General features: G+C 46.8%; 1 protein-coding gene across 6 annotated transcripts in view; it reads right to left on the bottom strand.

Moving 5' to 3' along the window:
* Positions 1-23,619, bottom strand: part of GOLGA1 (golgin A1) — a 49,925-nt gene that overhangs the window by 4,959 nt on the left and 21,347 nt on the right. For 4 of the 6 annotated variants that reach the window (XR_013336106.1, XM_077768217.1, XM_077768215.1 and 1 more), the window contains 10 exons: positions 18,509-18,634; positions 16,179-16,274; positions 13,209-13,304; positions 11,210-11,362; positions 10,576-10,671; positions 5,040-5,137; positions 4,400-4,535; positions 4,155-4,257; positions 3,880-4,037; positions 3,299-3,442 (listed from right to left, as the gene is read on the bottom strand). Coding sequence is in view for 5 of the 6 variants with exons in the window: in XM_077768217.1 (XP_077624343.1) it covers positions 3,299-3,442; positions 3,880-4,037; positions 4,155-4,257; positions 4,400-4,535; positions 5,040-5,137; positions 10,576-10,671; positions 11,210-11,362; positions 13,209-13,304; positions 16,179-16,274; positions 18,509-18,634 (1,206 nt within the window). In the remaining variant the exon portion in view is untranslated. The remainder of the gene's footprint in view (positions 1-3,298; positions 3,443-3,879; positions 4,038-4,154; positions 4,258-4,399; positions 4,536-5,039; positions 5,138-10,575; positions 10,672-11,209; positions 11,363-13,208; positions 13,305-16,178; positions 16,275-18,508; positions 18,635-23,619) is intronic. The other 2 variants (XM_077768219.1, XM_077768218.1) reach the window with 1 other exon arrangement.

Consider the following 23,619-nt stretch of genomic DNA (forward strand, 5'->3'; position numbering starts at 1 on the left):
GCACATGCTCTCCAGGTCCCACGAGGGCCACTGATGCCGTCACGTACGCTGTGTGGAGCGCTCGTGCCCCAGGGCAGGAGCCCAGCCTTCCCACGGACTCAGCCCTCAGGACTGCTTCGGGGGCCTGCCTGCCTCTGGAAACATCTCTGTACAACACACTTGTCCTTCAGAATGAGATTTTTGTCCTTCAGAATGAGATTTATGTGCTATGATCCCTCACCGCTGCTCTCCGGAAGTACCATCATCTTCAATGCTTATTTGGAACAGCGTGAACAGTCATGGTTTTTGTACTTCCCTATTTTATTTTTAGTGAGTTTAATTAGTATTGAGCTTTAAGTGTAATTTATTACACACTCCATTAATCACTAGAAAGGCTACCTCTGTTTCCCAATGAAAACGTTTACTGTATAATTAGCAGTACAGGAAAAAACATTAAACATTTCTCCAAAGTCTCACAAACTTAGTCTGTTCCGCGGCCTTCAGGTCTGTGTCACTGATCTTACACTGAGTGGCTGAAATTCTGAACAGTGTTTGCCATTTACCACAGTTTTCACAGATTTCCACGGTTCTTTTTTTTTTTTTTTTTTTTTTTTAGGTAGGCTCTATGCTCAACGTAGGGCCTGAACTCACGACCCTGAGATCAGGAGTCACGTGCACCAATCCCTGGGCCAGCGAGATGCCCCCTTAATTTTGACTTCTAACGTGACAGTAACCCGAGGAGATGCCCCGTGTCTTGGGGCGGAGCTGAGCCTCCATTTCTGAACAAAGCGGAAACCGCAGCTTCGCTCTCCGCAGAGGTGTGCTCGGTCTCTCTCCGCAGGAAGGATGGCTGTGCCAGAGGCCCAGCTCTGGTCAAGGATATGAAATGGCCTCCCACACGCCCCATTATATAAATGAGAATGTGTTGTTTCAATATGTATTCTCTTAGCTGACCATGAGGCTGGACATTCACCCAAAAGTACATTTGCTATTTTATGATACCTGATTTTCTAGGATTCTGCCTCCTTGATTAACTCATCTAACAAATACTGATGGAGTCCAATACTGATACGGGCAGACGCTGTCCTAGAGGATGGGGAAAAGCAATAAGCAAAACAAGAAAAATGTCTGCTCAGGGGCACCTGGGTGGCTCAGCTGGTTAAGCATCAGCTCTTAATCTCTGTTCAGGTCATGATCTCACAGTTCTGAGATCGAGTCCCATGTTGGACTCTGCGCTGAGCATAGAGCCCACTCAGATTCTTTCTAGCCTTCTCTCTCTACCCCTCCTCTGTGTGCATGTTCTTTGTCTCTTGCCTTCTCTCAAAATAAATAAACATTAAGTTCAATTTTTTTTTAATGTTTACTTGTATTTGAGAAAGAGAGAGAGAACATGAGCAGGGGGAGTGGCAGAGAGAGATGGAGACAGAATCCAAGGGGGGCTCCAGGCTCCAAGCTGTTAGCACAGAGCCTGATGTGAGGCTCGAACTTATGAGTTGTGAAATCATGACGTGAGCTACAGTCAGATGTTCAAGTGACTGAGCCACCCAGGCGCCCCAATAAACAAACATTAGAAAAAAAGAAAAGAAAAGAAAAGAAAAATATCTGCTCTCAGGAGCATAAGATGCCGGTGACTGAAGATACATTACATGAGAAGGTATTAAGAGTGTGGTAAGGGGACAGGAAGTTCTGGTGGTGATGGTGAGGGCTGCCAAGCATAGCAGGGGAGGCCTCCTTGACAAAATAACACCATAAAGAAAGTAAGGGAATAGCAGGAAGAATCTTCCAGACAGAAAACTCAGCAAGTGCAAAGGTCCTGAGGCAGGAGGGTGCTGGACAGACACAGAAAGGCTAGGCCCCTGTGGCTAAGAGGGAGTGCTGGGGACGGTGGAGGGCGTGCAGTACAAAGGGTACTAAGGGGCCAAACCACACAGGCTCTGTGGGCCACTGCAAGGATGTGGCTTTTATAGAGGCAGGGGAAGTCACAGGAGGGCNACCCCACCTAGGTAGCAGCAGTAGTGGGGATGAGAGGCAGCAGTTCGTTTGGGGGACCGTTTGAAGGGAGAGCCAGAAGGATTTGCTAACGGTTCAGATGTTGCGTGTGGAAGAAACAAGGGGGTTGAGAACGACACTAAGATTTCCAGCTTTTATGTTTACTGTGACAAGAGCAGCTGATACCAGGCAGCATGGTGAATCTGAAGTTGGGTTTTTGGTTTTTTTTTATTTTTTTATTTTTTAACGTTTTATTTATTTCTGAGAGAGAGAGAGACAGCGTGAGCAGGGGAGGGTGAGAGAGAGATGGAGACACAAAATCTGAAACATGCTCCAGGCTCTGAGCTGGCTGTCAGCACAGAGCCTGACGCGGGGCTCGAACATGGATCATGACCTGAGCCGAAGTCGGACGCTTAACTGACTGGGCCACCCAGGCGCCCCTGAAGTTGGGTTTTGGACAGTTTAAGTTTCAGATGCCTTTTAGACACTGCCACGCAGCGAGAGAGAGACCATCTAGAGGTCCCTGGAGTTATGTGGCCTTCAGATAAGGACGTGGGCGCCCAAGGCAGGCAGTACAGGCAAGACCCTGAGGGAGTGAGTGCCACTTAGAGCGGAGGTCTGAGGGCTGGGTCCGGGGCACACGGTGTTGGCGTGCTTTTCTGTATTTTCTATTTCACAGTAATATTAAATGTGTGTGTGCAAGTGAGAATGAGCACGTTTTCCTTCTGTAGAAGATCTAAAAAAATACACACCCACAGTCACACTCTGGAGGCCAGAGCAGTGACCGGCCAGCACCCTTAACTTCCCAGGGCACCTGGAAACCAGCATCAAATGAGACCCTGTACTTGCAGGTGCGGACACCTGCTGGGTGGGTGGAATTGTGACATTCATTAAGCCTTTACCAAATACGAGAAAGTTCACAGGACAGCTAACAAACTTGCATTTCATACCCCAATGCCCCTCCCCCCCCCCGGAAAACCACTAGAAGACAGGCATCGCTGGGTCATTTCACAGCCATAGAAAGGAAGTGACAGGTAAGGTGACGGGTCCAGTATGACCCAGCTGGTGACAGCAGAGGTGCCTGTGAACATGTGGTCTCCCTACTGCCTGAGCACAAAGACTCTGGACATTATCTCAAGTGTGGGGAGGTGTGAAAGGAAGACTGAGCAGGTGGAAATGCAGGAGGAAGCCCTTCTGGCGAAGAGGTCAGATCTCCCCCTAGAGGGGCACGGGGGCATCAACGAAACTCTGAGAAGGGACTGAACAGCTTTAGGCCCAAGAACAGGGAGAAGGCAGGGAGACAAGCAGCCGAGGTAAAGAGCACCCTCACCTTGTTTTTCTCCACAAGTTGCTGCTCCAAGTCCTGTTTTTCCTTCTGCAGCTGCCCTAGGTCCACGGCCCCCACCTCACCATTTGGGATTCCCTCTGTAGCCGGAAGCTGGTACGCAGGGTCCTGTGTGGCCCTCGAGGTTACCTACAGGATGGACAAGGTAATGGTCAAGCTAAGCCACTGGTCCATGGGGGAAGGGGACCAGACCGGGTCCAAAGGTGCGGACTGATGTGCTGGAACAGGCAGCTGGCCAGGAACCGAACTTGGGCTGTGGAGATCCTGTCCAGTGCCTTCCAGGGGGACAGGCGGCTTCCCATGCAGCCAGCGTGCTTGGAAGGAACGGGCTCTCACATCTGAACACGGACACGCGGCGCCATGTCCGACGGCTCCTTACCACCCCCAAGCTCGTAGTCAGGTAAGCACCCCTGCTTTAGAGAACGGGGGGTGACTGCCCAGCACCCCCGAGCCAGTGAGCGCCAGCTCTTCTCCCTGTCTTCCCACCGCCTCCTACCGGTGAACTACAGCAGGCAGCCCTGTCCCGCTGCCGTCACGCCAGGCCCGCGGCTCAGATGGGGACTCACGTGGGGCTCGGGGACTGAGTGTGCCAACCCCTGCTCCGGGCCAGGCAGTCTCAGCACGTCGAACCTCGCAGCGGCCTTGGGCTCCTCCGCCCTCAGGCTCTGCAGGGCCTCCAGCTCGCTCTGCAGCTGGTGCATTTGCAACAGGGCAGAGTCGTGACCTAGACCGGGCAGAGGGGAGCACCAGTGAGTCCACGCCGCTTCGGGACCAGGCCGCTTCAGGGCAGCGGTACTGGGTGGGAGCAGGCGAGGGGGCTCAACAGGGACAGACTCCTCACCTTTCTTCAGTTGGAAAATTTCCTGCTCTTTCTGGAGAATCACTTCAGCTTTTTCCTGCAGACTCTGCTCCTTCTCATCTACTGCAGCTGTGAGGTTAGCAGCCTGGGACGGAAAAGCCAATGTAAGAGAAGGCTGGCAGCAGTAACCGCATTTCCCCCAAAAGGAATCTTTACTTTTCCGCTGCCCACAATCCTCCAGGAATCCCTCCCTGAAGCCCACAGCCTCGACCGTCCTCTAAGCTAACCTCCGCTCCTATGGACGTGCACAGTTCTGGGGCCGGGCCTGCCACCAGCGGGCCTACCAGAGATGTGGCTATTCTGCGTAGCCTTCCCCAAGCTGTCACAACCATGACTTCCGTGTCCCACGTGGGTGTGACATGCCTAGCATGTGATATACATGACCTTGTTATGATCTCCTGAAAGGTGTAATTACCCTAAAGTTTTTGCAGAGGCAACTGAGACTAGAATTTGTTAAGGACTCAATGAAGGCCTAGAGTCCATTCCCTACAAGGTTTGGGCCCAATGTGGAGTCTGTCCTGAAAGAAAGCTCTGCCCACCCTTCTGGCTGAGGGCTCAGCTGTACTTAGTCTCTGGCCTGTGGGCAGTGATGCCCCTCACAGAGTCAGAGCCTAGGAGGCACCTGGATATGGGCTTCCCTACCAGGTGAGATTTATGACAGTAACTGACTATCAAACATCCAAAAAAGCCACTCTGTGGGGTGAGGATTTCTTTATAATGTTTTTCTCCCACCTCCCTAGAGCCCTCAGGGTAATCAATCACGCAGTTGCAGGGATTCCTGAGACCTGTATCCACCCCCTGGAGGCGGGCACACGGGGAGGCAGGCTGGTCCTGCCAGAGGCTGGAACATGACCCTTTGGCCCACACCTCACTACCTGTTGCTGGAACTCTTCCCTCTGCTTTCGCACCTCCTCCAGGGCTTGAGCCATCGCGACGCTCACAATTTCTCTTTGGCTCCACTCTTCCTACAATCCAGAAAATGGGTGGTAGACTGAGCCCCAAAACTCCTCTCACAGGTGTTTCACTGCACACCATGTGCTGTCCACTGGGGGAATGCCATCCTACTTCCTACAGATTTTCTTCCTGCTGCCCGAGGGCCTCGGCTGCCCTCTCGCCGCGGTGCCGCCTGTACGCCTCTGGGAGCTGTCCTGGTGTACGACCCACCGACCTGTCCGCACAAGGGCAAACCGCGGAGGCTCGGTGATCCCATGGGCACACCTGCCAGTCCTCGGGCCACGGTTAGGGGACCTAGACCTCCAAGAGAAGAGCTGGTCTAATGAAATCAACACAGAACAAGAAGGAAAATTCTCCGGCCGTGTGAACGGACTAGTGGACTGAAACAACCCAATTACAGGGGAAAAATAATAAGCAATTACTGAATTAAATAGGGCAACACGTCACAGACTCATTAAAACTATCCATTTTATAAGAGAGAAAAAGGCCATTTTATACGAGAGGAAAAGGCTCTGGCCCCACAGCTAGTAAGTGGCATTGCCAGGTTTGACGCCAGCATCTGAGCTCACAGTCAAGCCTCTGGATGTTAGACTGAACCACCCAGAATTTTTGGGCGTGGAGCAGGGCTGCCTCCCCGGCCTGCCCCAGAGCACAGGAACTACCTCCTGACAAACACATCAGTCCTCTTCCCTGAGACAAGCGCCGTGCTCACCGATCAACCCCTGACGTCTCAGGTTGCCTGCTTTCCGGTCAGGGACATCTGTCGTTTGTGTCTACCTGGGATCACCCCATTTTGAGGGATAAGAGCCTCATTATTGCTATTCCCCACTTCCACCCTGCAGTTCCACACGGCTCTGGTAGGGCTGCCCATTTTGTGGCTACAAGGAGAAGCATGTGACCCAGGCCTGGCCAATCGCAGTACTGCAGCCCCCTGGCCAAACTGATTGGTTCAAGGGGTGGCTCTGTCACCTAAGATGGACCAATCAGAATCCCTTTTTATATCAGAATCCTTTTTTACGTGGTGAAGCCAAGGAGAAGCCCCCTTTCCTAAGCTGGCATGTTATAGCTTGGAGCTGCTGCTGTGACATCCACCCAATTTGTAGGCTGCCGTCTGCACCAGGGGGAAAAGCGAGGCCAAGAGTTTGGGTAACTGACAGGGCAAGAAACAGCATGATGCAGGAAGAAAAGAGACCTGAGGCCCCCCCACCGCCAGGTTCCAGTCGGACAAGTCTTTCTGGTTCTGGGAGCTATTCAACTCCCCTACGACACCTCCCTTTCCATTTATGCCAGGACAAGTGGGCTGACGGAGGCGGGTGCAGCCGCCTGGGGACTCTGGCTCCCACGGTGGAGCTGTCACAACTGACCTTCCATTGAGTCCATCTCTACTACAGACGAGGAAACCTAGTGCCTGAATTCAAAAAGCAGAGCCTGCACTACGCCAGGCACCAGCCCTCCTCGGGGGAGGCAGTGTTGATACAGGAGCAGCAGCTACAGAACCGTCGCCCCGCGAGCCCGGGAGGCAGGTGGCAGAAGCCTTTTCCAGGAAGGTTTAGAAAAGAGCTCAGCCTGCTGGTGTCTCAGAGGACAGCTGGCCGACTGAGCGAAAGGCGGGAAAGCAGCGCAGGAACCAGAGACTCAAAGCACCTCCATGCCAGGAACTACATGTGATACTTTTTATCCACGGTCATGCTCGATCCTCAGGCCAGTCCTCTCGAGGTCAAGGGTTATTATCTTCAGTTAAAAAAAAAGGGAAACTAGATTCCCTCAAGAGTCCATCAGTGAGGGGCTAGGCTGGCACACAGACCGGTCCCTGTGTGGCTCTGAAGTCTGTGTAACTGCCATAGAGCCACACGCAATGCAAGACTGTGGGATTCGAGGGTGCTTGGCACAGCCGGGTTGGCTGCAGGAGCCACCAGGCTACCCACGTGCGGCAGCTCCCCGTACCCGGAGCACATTCCCTGACAGAAGTCTAAATGGCGATGCACCTAAAAACAGTGCTTCAAAACACCCGAAGCAAAGACCGACAACGAGCAGCATGAAAGAGAGAAACTGAGACAAATCTGTGATCACAGCTGCAGATTCAGCACACTGCTCTTACTAACTGATGGAACGGGAAGACAAAAAAGAAACATAAGGAGGCATAGGTTTGGACATTACTGTCACCCAACTTGATCTAATTAGCATTTGTAGAATGCTTTCCCCTCACAGCAGCAGCGCACTGAAACGCTTCCCCAAACGACTATGACAGGCTGGGCCACACAACAAGCCTGATAAAACATCAAAGGGCTGAAATCATTCAGTGTATGATCTGCTCATAATGGTATTAAACTAGAAATCCAAGGTACTGAGAACATTCCCCAAACGTTTGAAAATTAACCACACTTCTAAACAGCCTGTGTGCGCCGGTTTCCGTTCCGGCCTATCGGCCCCGCTGCCCCTCTCTGCTCTGCGATGATGCTCTGTCTGGTCTGGGCCTCTGCAAACTACATTTCTGCTCGTCCAGCTCGTTCCACAGGAACCTCTGCCAGCAGGAGGAGCTCGAGGGAGACTGGAAGGCCGGAGAACACAGCCGAAGCCTTGCTCCCTCCTGTCAGCTTCCTGTTTCTGCGAGGTGAGGTGAGGCGTGAGGCAGTTTCTCCCCACAGCAGCATCTGCACCCACTCTGCAGGCCCCCCAACCCCAGGGCTGACCTCACTCGCTGCCCAGTCCCCCAACACACCGGCGCCCGCTGAACGGCGTCCCCTGCTCAGAGGCCCAAGTGTCAGACCTGTGGGGCCCTTTGTCTTAATTCCCAAGTTTAATAATTCAACCTTCTTTGCTTTGTTGCCTTAGTTGTAGCTGTTCCTGTGGTCGCTCCCTTCCCGGTATCTTTTAACTGTTTCAGTGCTGGACTAGAAACTTTCCATGAGATCATAAATTCTCACTCAAATAAATGGTCTGGTTCTTTTATTCTGACCAGGCCATGATGGACACACTGTACGACAGCTCTTCCGGTTCTTTTTGTGTACCTTCATTCTTGCTACTGCCTTCTACTTTTTGTTCTTCTATCTAGAATCTTCCTTCACCTGAATGATGCTCTCTAGCACTTCCTTTAGTGCAAAACTGTTGGTGACTAATTCCTTGTTTCTGTTTTATTGGTTTTTATAGTTCTACTACCATGCTGTGTCTGGGTACAGACTTTAAAATTTATCCTGGGGGCACCTGGCCGGCTCAGTTGGAAGAATATGTGACTCTTGATTCCTGGGGTCATGAATTCGAGCCCCACATTAGGAGCAGAGATTACTAAAAAAACATAAACTTAGGGATGCCTGGGTGGCTTAGTTGCTTGAGTATCCAATTTGGGCCCAGGTCATGATCTTGTGGTTTATGAGTTTGAGCCCCACATTGGGCTGACAGCTCAGGGTCTGGAGCCAGCTTCTGTGTCTCCTTCTCTCTCTGCCCTTCCCCAGCTTGCACTCTGTCTCTCTCTCAAAAAAAAAAAAATAAATAAATAAATAAAAAAATAAATAAAAATAAACAAAACAATAAACTTAAAGAAAAAGGAAAAATAACATTTGTCCCATTTGGATTTGTAAGAATTCCCATACCTGTACCTGTGAACTGACAGCTTTTAGCAATTTGGAAAATTCTCAGCTATGATTGCTTCAATAATTGCTTCACCCTCACTTTTGCATTCCCTTCTGGGCCCCCAATGACAGGTGACCAAACACCTTGCAGCATCCTGTCTTTTTTCATGTCTCTTCTGTTTTTCATTCTGCCCTTTCTTCTGTCTCAGTAATTCTCTCTCAGCTAATCTGCTGTTAAACGTATTGTTCTTTAAAACAACTTCCCTGAAGTATAACTGACAATACGCTGCACATGTTTTAGGTGTGGGATGTGATACCATCACCACAGTAACAACTGTGAAAATACTCATTTCCCCAAAAGTCTCCCCGTGCCCTGGGGGTGCCTGCTGTACTTGGAGTTTCAGCTCCATGCTTTCTAGCTCCCACACTCGAATTTGTTTCCCTTTTAAAACTGCTGCCATTTAGTAGTTTCCAAATCTCTGTTGAAATTTGCAATTTTGTCTTTTATGCCCTTAAACCTGGTAAGCAATGTAATATCTGAGTGTCTGAATAGGCCTTCCTGCTTCTGTACTTGCCTCCTTTCCAGAACATGCTCCACAAAGAACCAGAGTAATCATTTTAAAACAAAACGTCTCCCATCACTTCTTTGCTTAAAACTCCCCAAGTTTGCTTGCCTGCCTCCTCTCCTCTTCTCCCGGAGCCCAGAGCGGCAGCCACACTGGCCTTGGTGCTGTTCTCAGAACAAACTAAGCTTTTTTTCTGCCTCAGAGTTTTTTTTTTTTTTTCAAATGTTTATTTTTGAGAGAGAGAAAGAGAGAAAACAAGTGGGGAGGGGGTCAGAGAGAGAGAGGGAAACATAATCTGAAGCAGGCTCCAGGCTCTGAGCTGTCAGCACAGAGCCTGATGCAGCGCTCGAACTCACAAACCATGAGATCGTGACCTGAGCCAAAGCAGGACACCCAACTGACTGAGCCACCCAGGTGCCCCTGCCTGAGAGCTTTTGTATTTGCTATTTCTTCTTCTGGAATATTTTTTTCTCAAACATTCACATTGCTGGCCCCTTCTCATGATTCAGAGCTTTGCTCAAGTATCACAGAAGCCCTCCCTAACCTCCACCTTAGAGCCAGCCCTCTCCTCTGTCCTCTCTGTCCTTAACACTTTACTTTCTGCAGGGTATTTATGACTATTTATTAGTTGCTCATTATCTAGTTACAAGCTCCACTGGGAGGGGGAGGGGGTGGGGAAGGGGGACTTTTGCCTGTTTTGCTCACTGCCGCATCCCAGCACCTATACTGGTACCTACAGGTTCTCCGATGTTCGCTAGGAATACAAGAAAAAATATCTGACGCCAAAGTACACACTTCCCACGATACGGCTCTACTGCGTTAGCACCTAACTAGCAGAGACTAGTACTGAAAGTTTACTTAAGACTGTTTCGTCATCTCTACACGCGGTCTCGACAAACAGCTGGGGTCCTTACAAGCATTTAAGCCCTCGTTTTGCTAATCTCGCTGTAAAGATCAACAACACTGGTGGTTTGACAGCATGACTTTCAGTCGCTGCTGCCAATGACACAGAGGAAGGGCTGGTTGCATAAAGTCAGACCAGCACCACCTGGAACTGACTATGGAACTCAGACAAATTACTCACACACGGAGCCTCAATGACGCTAATTGCACAGTGAGCGCCATTCCTCCTCCCACTCTCGATCACTGACGGGACTTAATGAGGTGACGTTTCTAACAAATGTCCAAGGGAACTGCTGAACAAATGCCAGTTCGCGCCTTCTCCACTGTGAATACAGGACTTTCACTGGGCTGCTCCCAATACGTGTGTAAAAGATGGGCCACTGCTGTGACACGTGGACCCCAATAGATAAATACCTTGAGCTTCTTTAGTTCAAGTTGGTGGTGGTGCAAAGAATGTTCACATTCATTCTTACTTTCTTTAAGGGCTGCATTTTCTTGCTCCAGTTCTCTCTGCAAATTGAGAAAAGTGTAAAACGAAAAGGGCGTTTCCGTTTCTCCTGGACGCAGTCTACCAGACATGGAGCCTTTACAAGTGCAGCCCCCCCCGCCCCGCCCCGTGTCCCTGCAGGGGCAGGAGAGGAGGATGGGGTGGGAGGCAGAGAGAGAGCCAGCGGACGCCCTCCGCACGAGAACAAACATGGCACTTGACTCTGAAGATGAGGAACCAGAGAGAGGGAGAAGCCATGAGGGAGGAACAAGAACACGGCAGAAAGACAGGGGAGGAGGTTGACGAGATTGGTCAGGAAACACCAGCAAGTCCCTGCGCAGCCCGAAAGGAAAGAAAACCCATCTGTTTGGGGTTTTATAAAAAGCAGCCTTTTTACATCCATTCTCACGAGCAGGTGTCTCGCTGGAAAGATAACAACTGCTCTGAAAAGTGGTTCCCTAGTTGAGAGGGGGGCTGGTCGTCTTCCTGTCAACGCCTTGGTGGCCCAGCAACGTGTGACCTGGTGCTCCCGAGGCTGGCCTCACTTCCTTCCTCACGTACCACCTCCCGCTCTGTGGCGGTCCGGTCGGCCGCCCGGGCGCTCTCCAGGGCGGCGAGCTGGGCCTCCAGCGCCTGCACGCGCTCCGTGCACCGCTGCTCCAGGGCGAGGACCTGCTGCTGGGCCCGGCTGCTGCTCTCCTCGTTTGCGGCGGCCTGCGGAGGACAGTTATTCATGGTGACAGTGAGGCCCTCACCCATTCTGTCCCTCGGTGACCTGAAGATGGGAGTCCAGTGGGAACAACTCTCCTTTCTGCTCTCTGGCCTGGGTGCTGCTGAGGTCCCCACCTGCAGCTCTGCCGGTTACCCCTGACCTGTTCAGGAGCTAGAGTCTGGGACAGGTCTTGGCGCTGGGGGGACAGCTTAGGACACCTAAGACAAAGCCCTCCTTCACCCTACTTGGTGCTGCCCTCTATGGCTGAGGCTTTTCTTGGGGAGGCAGTATACAGGTCTTCAGCTTAGGATGGGGTTACAACCCGACAATCCCATCGTAAGTTGAAAGTATTAAGTTAAAAAAAGCATCTTGGCTCAGTCTAGCCTACTTTATTTTTTAGATTTTATTTTTAAGTAATCTCCACACCTGACGTAGGGCTAGAACTCACAACCCCAAGATCACAAATCACATGTTCTACAGACTGAGCCAGCTAGGCACCCCAGTTCTGAGCATTTAAAGTAGGCTAGGCTAGGGGCGCCTGGGTGGCCTCAGTTGGTTGAATGACTGATTTCAGGTCACAATCTCACGGTTTGTGAGTTTGAGCCCCACATCAGGCTTTGCGCTGATAGCATGTAGCCTGCTTTGGATTCTCTGTCTTCTTCTCAATCTGCCCCTCCCCTGCTCACATGCATTCTCTCTGTCTCTCTAATAAATACACATAAAAAAATAATAAAGTAGCCTAGGCTACTTTAAAAAAAAAAAAAAGGGCCACCTGGCTGGGTCAGTTGGTGGAACACATGACTCATCTCGGGGATGTGAGTTCAAGCCCCATGCTGGATGTAGGGATAACTTAAAAACAAAATCTTTAAAAAAATAAAATTAAATGCTCAGTACACTTATGTTAGCCTACCGTTGGGCCGACTCTATTTTATATTAAAGTGTTGGACATCTCCTGTAATTTACTGAATACTGTGCTGAGAGTGACAAACAGAAAGTCTGCCTGGTAATGGAATCGCCTGTTTACCCTGTGATCACACGGCTGCCTGGGGGCTGTGGACCCCCCGCCCCCCCAGTTTGGTATCGAGGGAGAATACTGTACTGTACATCATTAGCCCAGGAGAAGCTCAAACTTCACAATTTGAAGTATGGTTTCTGCTTAGTGTGTACTGATTTCTCATCTCATAAAGCTGAAAATCCTTAAGCTGAGCCATTATAAATCAGGGACAGTCTGTATAATACAATGATGATTAACAAGGGCTTTGACCTAAGAAAGATGTGGGTACTGCCATCTACCAGCGGGGAGACCATGATCATTGGGTTAGTGACCCAGTCTTTCTGAACCAGGTTCCTCTAGAGAATGAGAACAGTACATACCTCTTAGGTCTATAGCAAGGACTAAATACAACATGTGCAGAATACTTAGCGCGGTGACTGGCATGGCAAACATACAATAAATAATGCTTTTATTTCTCTAGTTTCTAACTCAACACCCCACCTGGGGCTGCAATGGTTGGCCAGGCCCTTGCCAAGCTCTCCTCAGTCCTGCCTGCAAGCGGAAGTCTGACTGTCAGCAGAGCTACTGCCTCTAACAGTCCCAGAACTAGGCTGGGCCCCACGGCCAGCCGTCAGATGTGAATTAGCCAGTCTCTCCCCTCCCTGGGTAACTCAGATGCTCCAGCACGTAGTGCGCCCGGACTCCCTCTACCGCAGCTGCCCACCTGCTCACACCCAGCTCAACAAGCGTTATCTGAGGTCAGGTCCCGGCACTGGGGTGAGTATGGGGCAGCTGCAAAGGCATAAAGGGCAGGCATCAAGGCCTAGAACACAGCAGCTACAACCACCACTTACGAGCTCCTGAATCTGAGCTTCCTGAGCCGCCACAAGGTCACCACTGTGCTTCAGCTTCTCCTCAGATGCCTGCAAGCTGTGCTCAAGCTCTTGCACCTGAGGGGGAAAGGAAGGTAAAGAGTGGTAACAAATGGCTTTAAAAATCAAATCTATTTAAATCATAAAGCAAGTACATTACAAAAAAATTTTAAGTTAGAAAAAAGAAGACACCCCCAGGCCTACCATTATTGCCACTATTCTGACATTCTTTTTCTCCGGTCTATTTTTGTGACTTCTTAAAAAAACAATTTGAGGAAAACTTTGTATTTTACCTCCTCACTCAAGTTTCCTTTTGTGTTTCAATGTAGCCTTGAGAACTTAGATTATTTCCTTAAGGGACGTTTCACAATCTACTGAACCACCACCTCCGGTGCTGGCACTCAGGCTATCTCCCTGCTTTCGCGTCCAACATAGTTAACACCTTCACTCAACAGGTTCTGACCTGGTTTGAGCCACTTCCTTAGGACAGATTCCTGGAAGTGGGATGACTGCTCACAGTACAAACTTTCACTCATTCCAAAGACGTCAACCGAGTCTGTCTGTGTACCTGGCGCCACACTAGGGCACGAGACTGGCCCCATGGACAGGCCGACCCCTGTCCGCAGAGCCAGATGTGGCTCTCCAAGAGGCCATTTTTATCTGATCTGAGCTGTCTCTGGCAATTTCCCTTATAAAGAACTCTTGTTCACTGAATGAGGTTTGACCTTGAGGAAGCTTATTATGAAAGCATAAACTCAAGGAAAGCTGCAGCTTTGTCAAGGAGAGGCAGGTACCCAATGAGAGGAGGGTATTTTCAGCTGTCAAGGCTCCTTATACACATTCACATCTAAGATTTAACTGAAACGACTCCCTGAGAACAGCTTATTTCCACAGTTGAAAATAGTGTTACTTGTCCAGGATCACAAATTTTATTAGTGGCAGAGCCAGAATTGAAATCTTAGCTTTTTAAAGTCCTGAGTTCAGAAAGGATCTACCCAAGTCCCAATTTAGAGGCAGAGCTCCAGAAAGATTTAGATTCGCAAGAGGTTAAGCAGAGAGTTATCATATGACCTGGCAATTCCACTCCCATAAACCCAACAGAAATGAAAGTAAAAGCCCACATAAAAACCTTGTTCATAGCACTACACTAATGTTCATTATTCACAATAGCAGTAAGGTGGAAATAACCCAAATGTCCATTGACAAACGAATAAGCAAAACCTGGTACAGACATAGAAAGGAATGAAAGCCTTTTTAAAAAGGCTTTTTCAGCCTCAGGGCACCTGGCTGCCTCAGGCAGGAGAGCATGTGACTCTAGATCTTGGGGTCATGAGTTCAAGACTCCATGGCATGGGGTTTAGTTAAAATAAAAAAAAAAAATTTAAAAAGGCCTATTCAGCTTCAAAAAGGAATGAAATTTGAGCACATGCTACAACATGAATGAACCTTGAGGACATATGTTACATGAAATCAGCCAAACACAAAAGGACAACTATTGTATGATTCCACTACTATGAGGTTTCTATAGTAGTCAAATTTATAGGGATAGAAAGTAGAATGGTGGCTGCCAGGGGCTGGGGGTGGCAGAGAATGGGAGGTTAGCGTTCAATGCAGACCAGATTTCAGTTTGAGACGATGAAAAAGTTCTGGACACGGATGGTGATGGTGGGTACACAGTAGCGTGAATGTGCTTAATGCCACTGAATTGTACGCTAGAAACTATGCTGAAATGGTAAATTTTATGTCATGTATATTTTATTTCAATAAAAAACAAATAAATTCTAATAAAACAAAGCTGTGCCAAGAAAAATAGACGTTTAAATATTTTTATCAGGAAATAAGATTTTAAAAATGAGCTAAGCATTTGTGATGTTCTAAATGTTTGTGTCCCCTCAAATTTCATGCTGAAAATCTAATGTCTGATGTGAGAGTGACAGGAGATGATGCCTTTGGGAGGTAAGGAGTTATAGCCCTCAGGATGGGATTAATGCCCTTAAGAAAGAGGATCCACAGAGATCCCTTGCCCTTCCACCACCTCGCACACCATTAAACTGGCAAAATAGATAAATAAAAGGCTGGAAAAGGCAGCAAAGCAGATGATACGGGACCTCTCAAGCCTGCTGGGGGAGCAGAGCCAAGGGCAGACATCGTAGGAACGTTCTCGTCCTACCTAGTCACATTAGGTCATATGTGTTCTCTACCCTCAGGGCGACAGGGACAGAGCTGTTCACTGCCGTGTAATTTGTGGTGATAGGAAGGCGGCGGCAACCCGGATGTCTAGCGCCTGGCAGACGACTACACTACAGGGTAGTGAGCGCAATCAAGTGGACACAGCCAGAAGATGGAGTGGGTGAAAGTAAGAGTGGACGCGCAACTACATCACTCACATAAATTAACACACATGCACACAAAACAAGGCCACTGATTTTAGGGAATTCAACAACAAAAGGATCTCTATTAACCACATTAGAATGGTTTCCTGTGGGAGGGAAGGGAACGAAGATAAAAGGGAAAGAATAAACAAGGGAACAATGGCGGCAATGTGGCAAGAATGAAGAATATGACTAACTCAGCCATGTGTAAGTGAGATCCAAAACAGTCCCTTTAAAAGAAAACCTCTGGGCGCTTGGCTGGCTCAGTCACTTGAACCTCCGACTTCGGCTCAGGTCATGATTTTGTGGTTCGTAGGTTCGAGTCCCAAGTCGGGCTCTGTGCTGACAGCTCAGAGCCTGGAGCTTGCTTCAGATTCTGTACCTCTCTTTCTCTGTCCCTCCCTGCTCGCACTCTGCCTCTCTCTCTCATAAATAAACATTACAGAAAAACCCAAAAAACCCCCCAAAAATAAAAAACAAAATAACATAAAACCTCTGACCCTGGGAGATTTTCCCACAACCATGTAGTCCAACCAGGTTACCACCTAGACATAAGAATCACTAGGAGTGAGGTTAGTACCCGAGTCTCCAGGATGTCCATGGCCTTGGCCTGGCTGCTTCTGGCTGCTAAGAGCTGCTGTCTGGTATCCTCCAAATTCTGCTCAGCAACTGTTTTCTATAAGTTGAAGGAAGAGTATAAGAAAATAGTCATTTTCCCATTGAATAAATACTTCTGATATTTACAACATACTCTGATTTGTGCGAGACACAAAGGACACGAATGCACTGACAAAAATAATGGCTGATTGAGAAAAATTTTACATAACATAAAGTATACACAGCGAGGTGCCTGGGTGGCTCAATCGGTTAAGCATCCAACTTCAGCCCAGGTCATGATCTCACCATTCCCGAATTCAAGCCCTGTGTTGGGGTCTGTGCTGACAGCTCAGAGCCTGGAGCCTGTGTCAGATTCTGTGTCTCCCTCTGTCTCTCTTCCCCTTCCCCGCTCACAGTGACTCTCTTTCTCGAAATATAAACATTTAAAAAAATTAATTAAAAAAAAGTATGCACATAAAGTTGCCACAGTCTTTAGTCCTTGAGGCTGGGGCAAAAGACTAACAAAAAGATTATAGAATAGAATGCAGTAAGTGCCCACAGAGGAGCCCAGAGAAGGATACTGGCCACCTCAGGAAAGTGGGTGGCTTCCTAATTCACAGGTGGCCAGGGGTTGGAGGGAGCACCCAGGCAGAAGGAAGGTGAGTGGAGTCGTGAAATAGCTGGGGACACTCAGGGAGCTACAACTTGCAAAAAGCTAAAGCAACAGTGGATTCAGGTCAAGAAACAAAAGTAGAAAGTCAGGCAAAGGGCCAGATCATGGGAAGCTTTTCATGCTACAGAAAGGAGTTTGAATTTAATTCTGGAGGCAATGTATTTTATTTTTTTAAAAGTGTATTTATTTATTTTAAGAGAGAATGAGCTATAAAAGGGCAGAGAGGGGGACAGAGGATCCGAAGTGGGCTCTGTGCTGACAGCAGAGAGCCCAATGCGGGGCTCAAACTCACAAACCGTGAGATCATGACCTGAGCTAAAGGCAGATGCTTAACCGACTGAGCCACCCAGGCACCCACCCCTGTAGGCAATATATTTGAAAGTGTGGTTGTCCAAACACTGACACTAACTTGATGGGGGTAGGGAGGAGGTAGCTGTTAAACTTGGAGGCTTGCACCAGGCCTACTGAAAACAGGCTATCTGTGGGCAGGAATATATACTTTAAACTGCCAAGTAACTCCTAGGCACACTAAGCTTTATAATGATGATGACAGCACAATAATAATGATTATAATATTACCAGCTGAAAAACACTGAGACCTACTATGTTCTAGAGCTTCAGTCTGAGCACTTCACATACTGTAACTCCTTGAATCCTAACAACAATTCTATGTGTTTGGTACAATTATCAGCCCTATTTCAGGGAGGAGAAAACAAACACAAAGAGATTAGGTTAATTGCTCTAAGTCAAAAACTAGTAAGTAGAAGAGGCAAGATACAAACCTAGGCAGTCTGATTCTAGAAATCAACTTGCACCCCAGAACCCAGGTATACACACTGTAGACTGTAGGGGAGCTGGGGAAGATGGTGAAGGGAATGAGGTGGTCAGGAATACCAGTTAGGCAGGGAGCGTGGAAGACTGTCAGGGGTGAAGGACAGACTTATTTTGGGTGGGGCAGGCTGGAGACTTCTGATATGAACTCAGCTAGAGCTACTAGAAGCCCTGAATGATGACGGTGGCAGTGGAGATGTTTAGATGAAACTAAGTGCAGAGAGACAGCGAAGGTCTAATCTAGGCCCACGGTCTTGGCTGTGCCACCTCTGTCACGGTGAGACCAGCCACTGGGATATAAAGAGGAGGGGTAGGATATGGGCGGGCAGTGGGCTCAGGCCTGATGAGAAAGTGAGTTCACCTACACCGCTGGGCAAAAGGCCACTATGCTCAACAGCCTCCCTCAGCGAAGGAGAGTACCCTCCCTGCTTAAGGCCATTCTTGCTCATGCCACAGGCAGATGCTAACAATTTTCCTTGGCCACCAGAAGATGCAAAAGGGTGGAAGCGAGAAGGGTGGTAAGATAAGACAGCCCAAGTAGCATATATCACCAGGTGGGGTTTATTGTGATTGGGATGCTATTCATTCACAAGCATCTCTGAATGAAGCTCTCCCTTTTCTGGGGAAAACATGGTACACACAGGTGACAGGGGGCGGTTTCTGCTGGAAGCAGGACAGTCGAAAGTGGGAGGGAGTGCTCTCCCTACCCGGCTGCTTGTGGAGTCTGGCTCTGCAGCTCTGTGACTGCATGAAATGTCTGGTGTTACCACTCCCTTCCCAGCAGTGGCTGCCCACGGAAAGCCAGCTACCTCTTTCAGGAGCTCCTGCACGTGCTCTTCTCCTGAGAAGTTCTGCTCCAGTCTCTTCTCTAAGGATGAGACCTTCTCCTGCAAGTGTGTGATGAGTTTTTCTTTCTCCTGAGTCTCAGCAGCGGCCTGCAAGTGAAAGCAGAGACTACATTACTCTATAACCCCCTCTCCCACTTCCTGTCCCTTCTTGGATCATCTCGTTTCCCTGAAATTCTGTTCTCAACTGCCTCTCAGAAGTACAGAGCCAAGACATCTTCCTTGAAAAGGGACACGGGAGATGCAAGACCAGAACCCACGACCACCCAGGCACTTTTCAGACTGAGCGTCGCAAGAGGCAATCAATTGGTCATTCAACTTAAGCAACTGATAATGCGGGAAGGAATGAGGCTCCTTGCTCAGTGGAATCCAGCCAGGACACTGAGAAGATGCTCCTTCACTTTAAGACAATCAGATTATACTGTCACAACCTACAACCTCTCACCAAGCACGTTTAATCCTATTAATCTAGAGTCCAATAGGGCCTACATCTTTAAGTAACATGCCAAACTTGGCAGAGCTAAGCCCACTCAAGGTCCCCACAAGCTCTACAAACGACCAACAGAACACTGTTCCTGGACACATGGTGCTGGATGAAGCAGTAATAATGCCAAGAGAACTGCCTTAATGAAGGCCTAGGACAGAACTTCTAAATCATATGATGACATTCACCCTGGATTCCAGCACAGGGACCAGGGCAGAGCCACTGTGCAGCTCACACCCTGGCCCCAAACCAACAGCAGTCCCCTTTCCAGTCTCTTTAGCAATGATGGTAGTGGTGGCAGCAGCAGGTTGGGACTTGGTTCAAGAAGAGGATCCAGGAAACATTGAATACACAAGTTCTTAGATCCCTAGGGTCCTTGTATTCACTGAGGATGCTCATTCTCCTCTCTTTAAAAAAAGTTCATATGGCATCAACATATCACTATGAAGACTTGTACATCCTTGCAGATACTCTGTTTCCTCAAATTTCCCTACTTTATGCTTCTGTTGCTCCATTTCAAGCTACAGACTTTCATGTTCAGCTTGGAACCCAGTCAGTATCTCCAGAATAATATGTAGCAACTTGGGCTTAGGGTTTTAGGAAGAAGCACTTGTCATTCTAAATTCTCACAGGGATGACAGCAAAGGTAGTAGAGGGGACGTCTGAAGAACAGATTCAAGGTTCCATAATTCAATAAACTTTTATCAAGTCTATACTGTGTGCTGCCTTCTTAGGATACAACTAGTCACAGTTTCTGACTCACAGAAGCAAGGTGGCTGGTGGTAAAGACACATATACACACTTACATGTATTCAATTATAAAACAATGCAATCATGCTGCAACAGAGGGACATAGAAGGTACTATGAGATATCAGAGGCAGGAGAGATTAACTGGGGAAATCAGATCAGGTACATCCAGATCAGGGAGAAGGAGGTGGAGGGGACCAAGCATTATGGGTAAAGAACAGCACATGCAAAGAGGTGCCAGACAAGTTCAGCATGACCAGGAAGCCGGGAGAAGAGTTAAGACGACTCCCATGTCTGTGACTCAGATCTCTGGCTGAATGGTAACATGATACAAAACAGAGAACACAGAGGGAGAGATAGGAAAGAAAAAACAATTTGGCCATAATGACCACTCATGATGGGTCTCTTAGTAACAATGCAATAATCATAATGTACACCAAAGTACAGCCGCGGCAACTATAGTTTGCAAAGCATGAGTAAGCACTTCCCATTATCCCTAGTCCTTAACACCAGTCTCCACTGTGTCCATTTATAAGGAAACTGAAGCTCAGGAACTAGCCCAAAGCACACACCTTACTGTTAAATTAAAGATTCAAACTCTGGTCTTTTGGAGCCAATGCCTGTACTCATTCTACTACACATCAATATGAACTTGAATGATAGAAGTGACTCTTTACAGTGAAAACCAAAGACCAAACAAGTTTTGGTGTTAGGTAAAATTAGGGACAGAAAAAGAATCAGTTACCAAATTCTGTTTAGTCTTCTTGTGCACCAGNAGAAAGTCAAAGCTTTTCTACTAAGATCAGGTATAAGGCAAGGATGTCCCCTCTCATCAATCCTTTCCAACATCATATTAGAAGTCCTTGCTAATATAATGTCAAGAAAAGGAAATACAAGTACATAGACTGGTAAGGAAAACAAAACTGTCTTTGTTAATAGATAACATGATCATAGATGTAGAAAATCCAAATAAACTAGCAAAAAAACCCTCTCAGAAATAACAACTGATTATAGAATGGTTGCAGGATACAAGGTTGTTATACAAAAGTCAACTGCTTTTCTGTGTACAACAATAAACAAGTGGAATCTGAAATTTAAAACATACTACTATTTATATTAGCACCCTGAAATGAAATACTCAGGCCTAATAAAATATGTACAAGACCTATATGAGAAAAACTACAAAACTCTGATGAACAAAATAAAAAAAAAAAAACAAAAATGAAATAAATTGAATGATAGTCCATGTTCACGGATAAGAAGACTCAATATTGTTAAGATATCCGTTCTTCCCAACTTGATCTATAGATTCAATGCAATACCAATCAAAATCCCAACAAGATATTTTATGATTATCGACAAAATGATTTTAAAGTTTATATGGAGATGCAAAAGACCCACAATAGCTAACACAATACTAAAGGAGAAGAACAACGTTGGAAGACTAATGCTACCCGACTTCAAGACTTATTATGAAATATGAAACTACAGTAATCAAGACAGGATGATATTGGTAAAAGAACAGACAAATAGATCAGTGGAAAGGAATAGAAAGCCCAGAAATAGACCTCCATAAATACATTCGACTGATCTTTGACAAAGAAGCAAAGGCAATAGAATAAAGCAAAGAGAGCCTCTTCAACAAATGTTGCTGGAACAAACAGAACATCCATATGAAAAAAAATGAATCTAGACATAGAGACCTTACATCCTTCATAAAAATTAACTTAAATGTATCACAGATATAAACGTAAAACTTAAAACTATAAAACTCATAGATGATAACATAAAAAGAAAACCTAGGTGACCATGGGGATAGCAATCATTTGTTAAATATACCACCAAGAGTGTGATGCATGAAAGAAATAACTGATAAGCATACTTCATCAACATTAGGAACATCTACTCTGCTAAAGACCATGTCAAGAGAATAAGAAGTCAAGCCACAGACTAGAGAAAATATTTACAAAAGACACATATGATAAAGAAATGCTATCCAAAATATAAAAGAAACTCTTATAATTCAACAATAAGAAAACAAATAACTTTACATAGTAAGGCAAAGAAATAAAAGGTATAAGCATTGGAAAGAAACAAAACCATCATTATTCCCAGATGATGAGTGCTATTTAAGAAACTCAAGGAAACTCTGTACTTATTAAGCTTAGTAAGAGTTCATTGTGCAAAACAATCAATATACAAAAATAATATTTATATATGCCAGCAGCAAATAGAAAAATTAAAAATGTTTTTAAAGTTTATTTATTTTGAGAGAGAGAGACAGAGAGAATGAACAAGGGAGGAGCAGAGAGGGAGGCAGGGAATCCCAAGCAGTCTCCATGCTGTCAGCACAGAGTCTGATGTGGGGCTTGAACTCATGAGCTGAGATCATGACCTGAGCTGAAACCAAAAGTCAGATACTTAACCAACTGAGCCATCGACACACCCCTATAAAAAGTAATTTTTTAAATGATACAATTTACAATTGGTATAAAAAATATGACGTACCTAGGAATAAATTTGACAGTAAATAACAAACTTTTATGAAGAAAAATCACAGAAAACTTTATAGAGAGTCATTAAAAAAAGGGCAACATTGAATACCTGAAAAGATAGACCATGTTCTTGGATAAAGAAAACTCACATCATAAAGTAATCATTGCTCTCCAAATGGATCTACAGATTCAATGCAATCCCATCAATATCCCAATCGAATTTTCTGAGGAGTTTGACAAGCTGTTCTGTGGAAGAGCAATGGGCCAAGAATGTTCAAGATACTTGTAAGAATTAGGTGAGGAGATTTGTATTATCAGTCACCAGGACTTGTCCTAATAGCACAGCTAGTAAGGCGATGTATAGTGCTGTACAAAGACCACAGTGGCATACATCCCAAAGCCCAACAGTTCCATGTACATAAGGAAACCCGAACTCGGACAAAGCTGACACGGCAGAACAGTGAGAAAAAAACAGATTTTTCTTTTATTATTTTTTTGAATGTTTATTTATTTTTGAGAGAGAGAGAGAGAGAAAGAGAGAGAGAAGTGCAAGCCAGGGAGAGACAAGCCAGAGAGAGAGAGGGAGACACAGAATCCAAAGCAGGCTCCAAGCTCCGAGACATCAGCATAGAGCCCAACGCGGGGCTGGAACTCAAGAACTGTATGATCATGACCCGAGCCGAAGTCAGACACTTAACCGACTGAGCCACCCAGGCGCCCCATAGAACAGATTTCTCAATAGATGGTACCAAACAATTTTTTTAAAAAAGATAGAGATCCCTTTCTCAAACCAAAATCACAGTTTAGGCTTATTAAAGCTTTGACTATAAAAAGCAAAACTATAAAACATCCTATAAATTAATACAGGAAAATAGCATTAATAATATAGGAAAATAGCATTATTTTTAAGAAGCAAAAGCAGGAGCTCCTGGCTGGCTCAGCCAGTAGAGCATGTGACTCTTGATCTGGGGATTGAGTTTGAGCCTGATGCTGGGTGCAGATTACTTAAAAAACAAATAAATAAAATGGAAATCCCACTGAAGGGGGAACCACTTTTTAAAAATAAGTAAAAATTAAAAAAGCAAAAGTGTAATCCTTTTTTCCAACTTTTTAAAGAAGTTTTATTTTTGAGAGATAGAGAGAGAGGTACAGCATGAATGAGGGAGAGTCAGAGAAAGAGGGAGACACAGAAACCCAAGCAGGCTCCAGGCTCTGAGCTGTCAGCACAGAGCCCGACGCGGGGCCCAAACTCACAAATCATGAAATCATGACCTGAGCCAAAGTTGGACGCTTAGCTGCCTGAGCCACCCAGGAGCCCCAGCAAAAGTGTAATCTTAAAGGAAAAAAA

Source organism: Crocuta crocuta, unplaced genomic scaffold (assembly GCF_008692635.1).
Source record: "Crocuta crocuta isolate KB4526 unplaced genomic scaffold, BGI_CrCroc_1.0 scaffold35, whole genome shotgun sequence".
Lineage (NCBI taxonomy): Eukaryota > Metazoa > Chordata > Mammalia > Carnivora > Hyaenidae > Crocuta > Crocuta crocuta.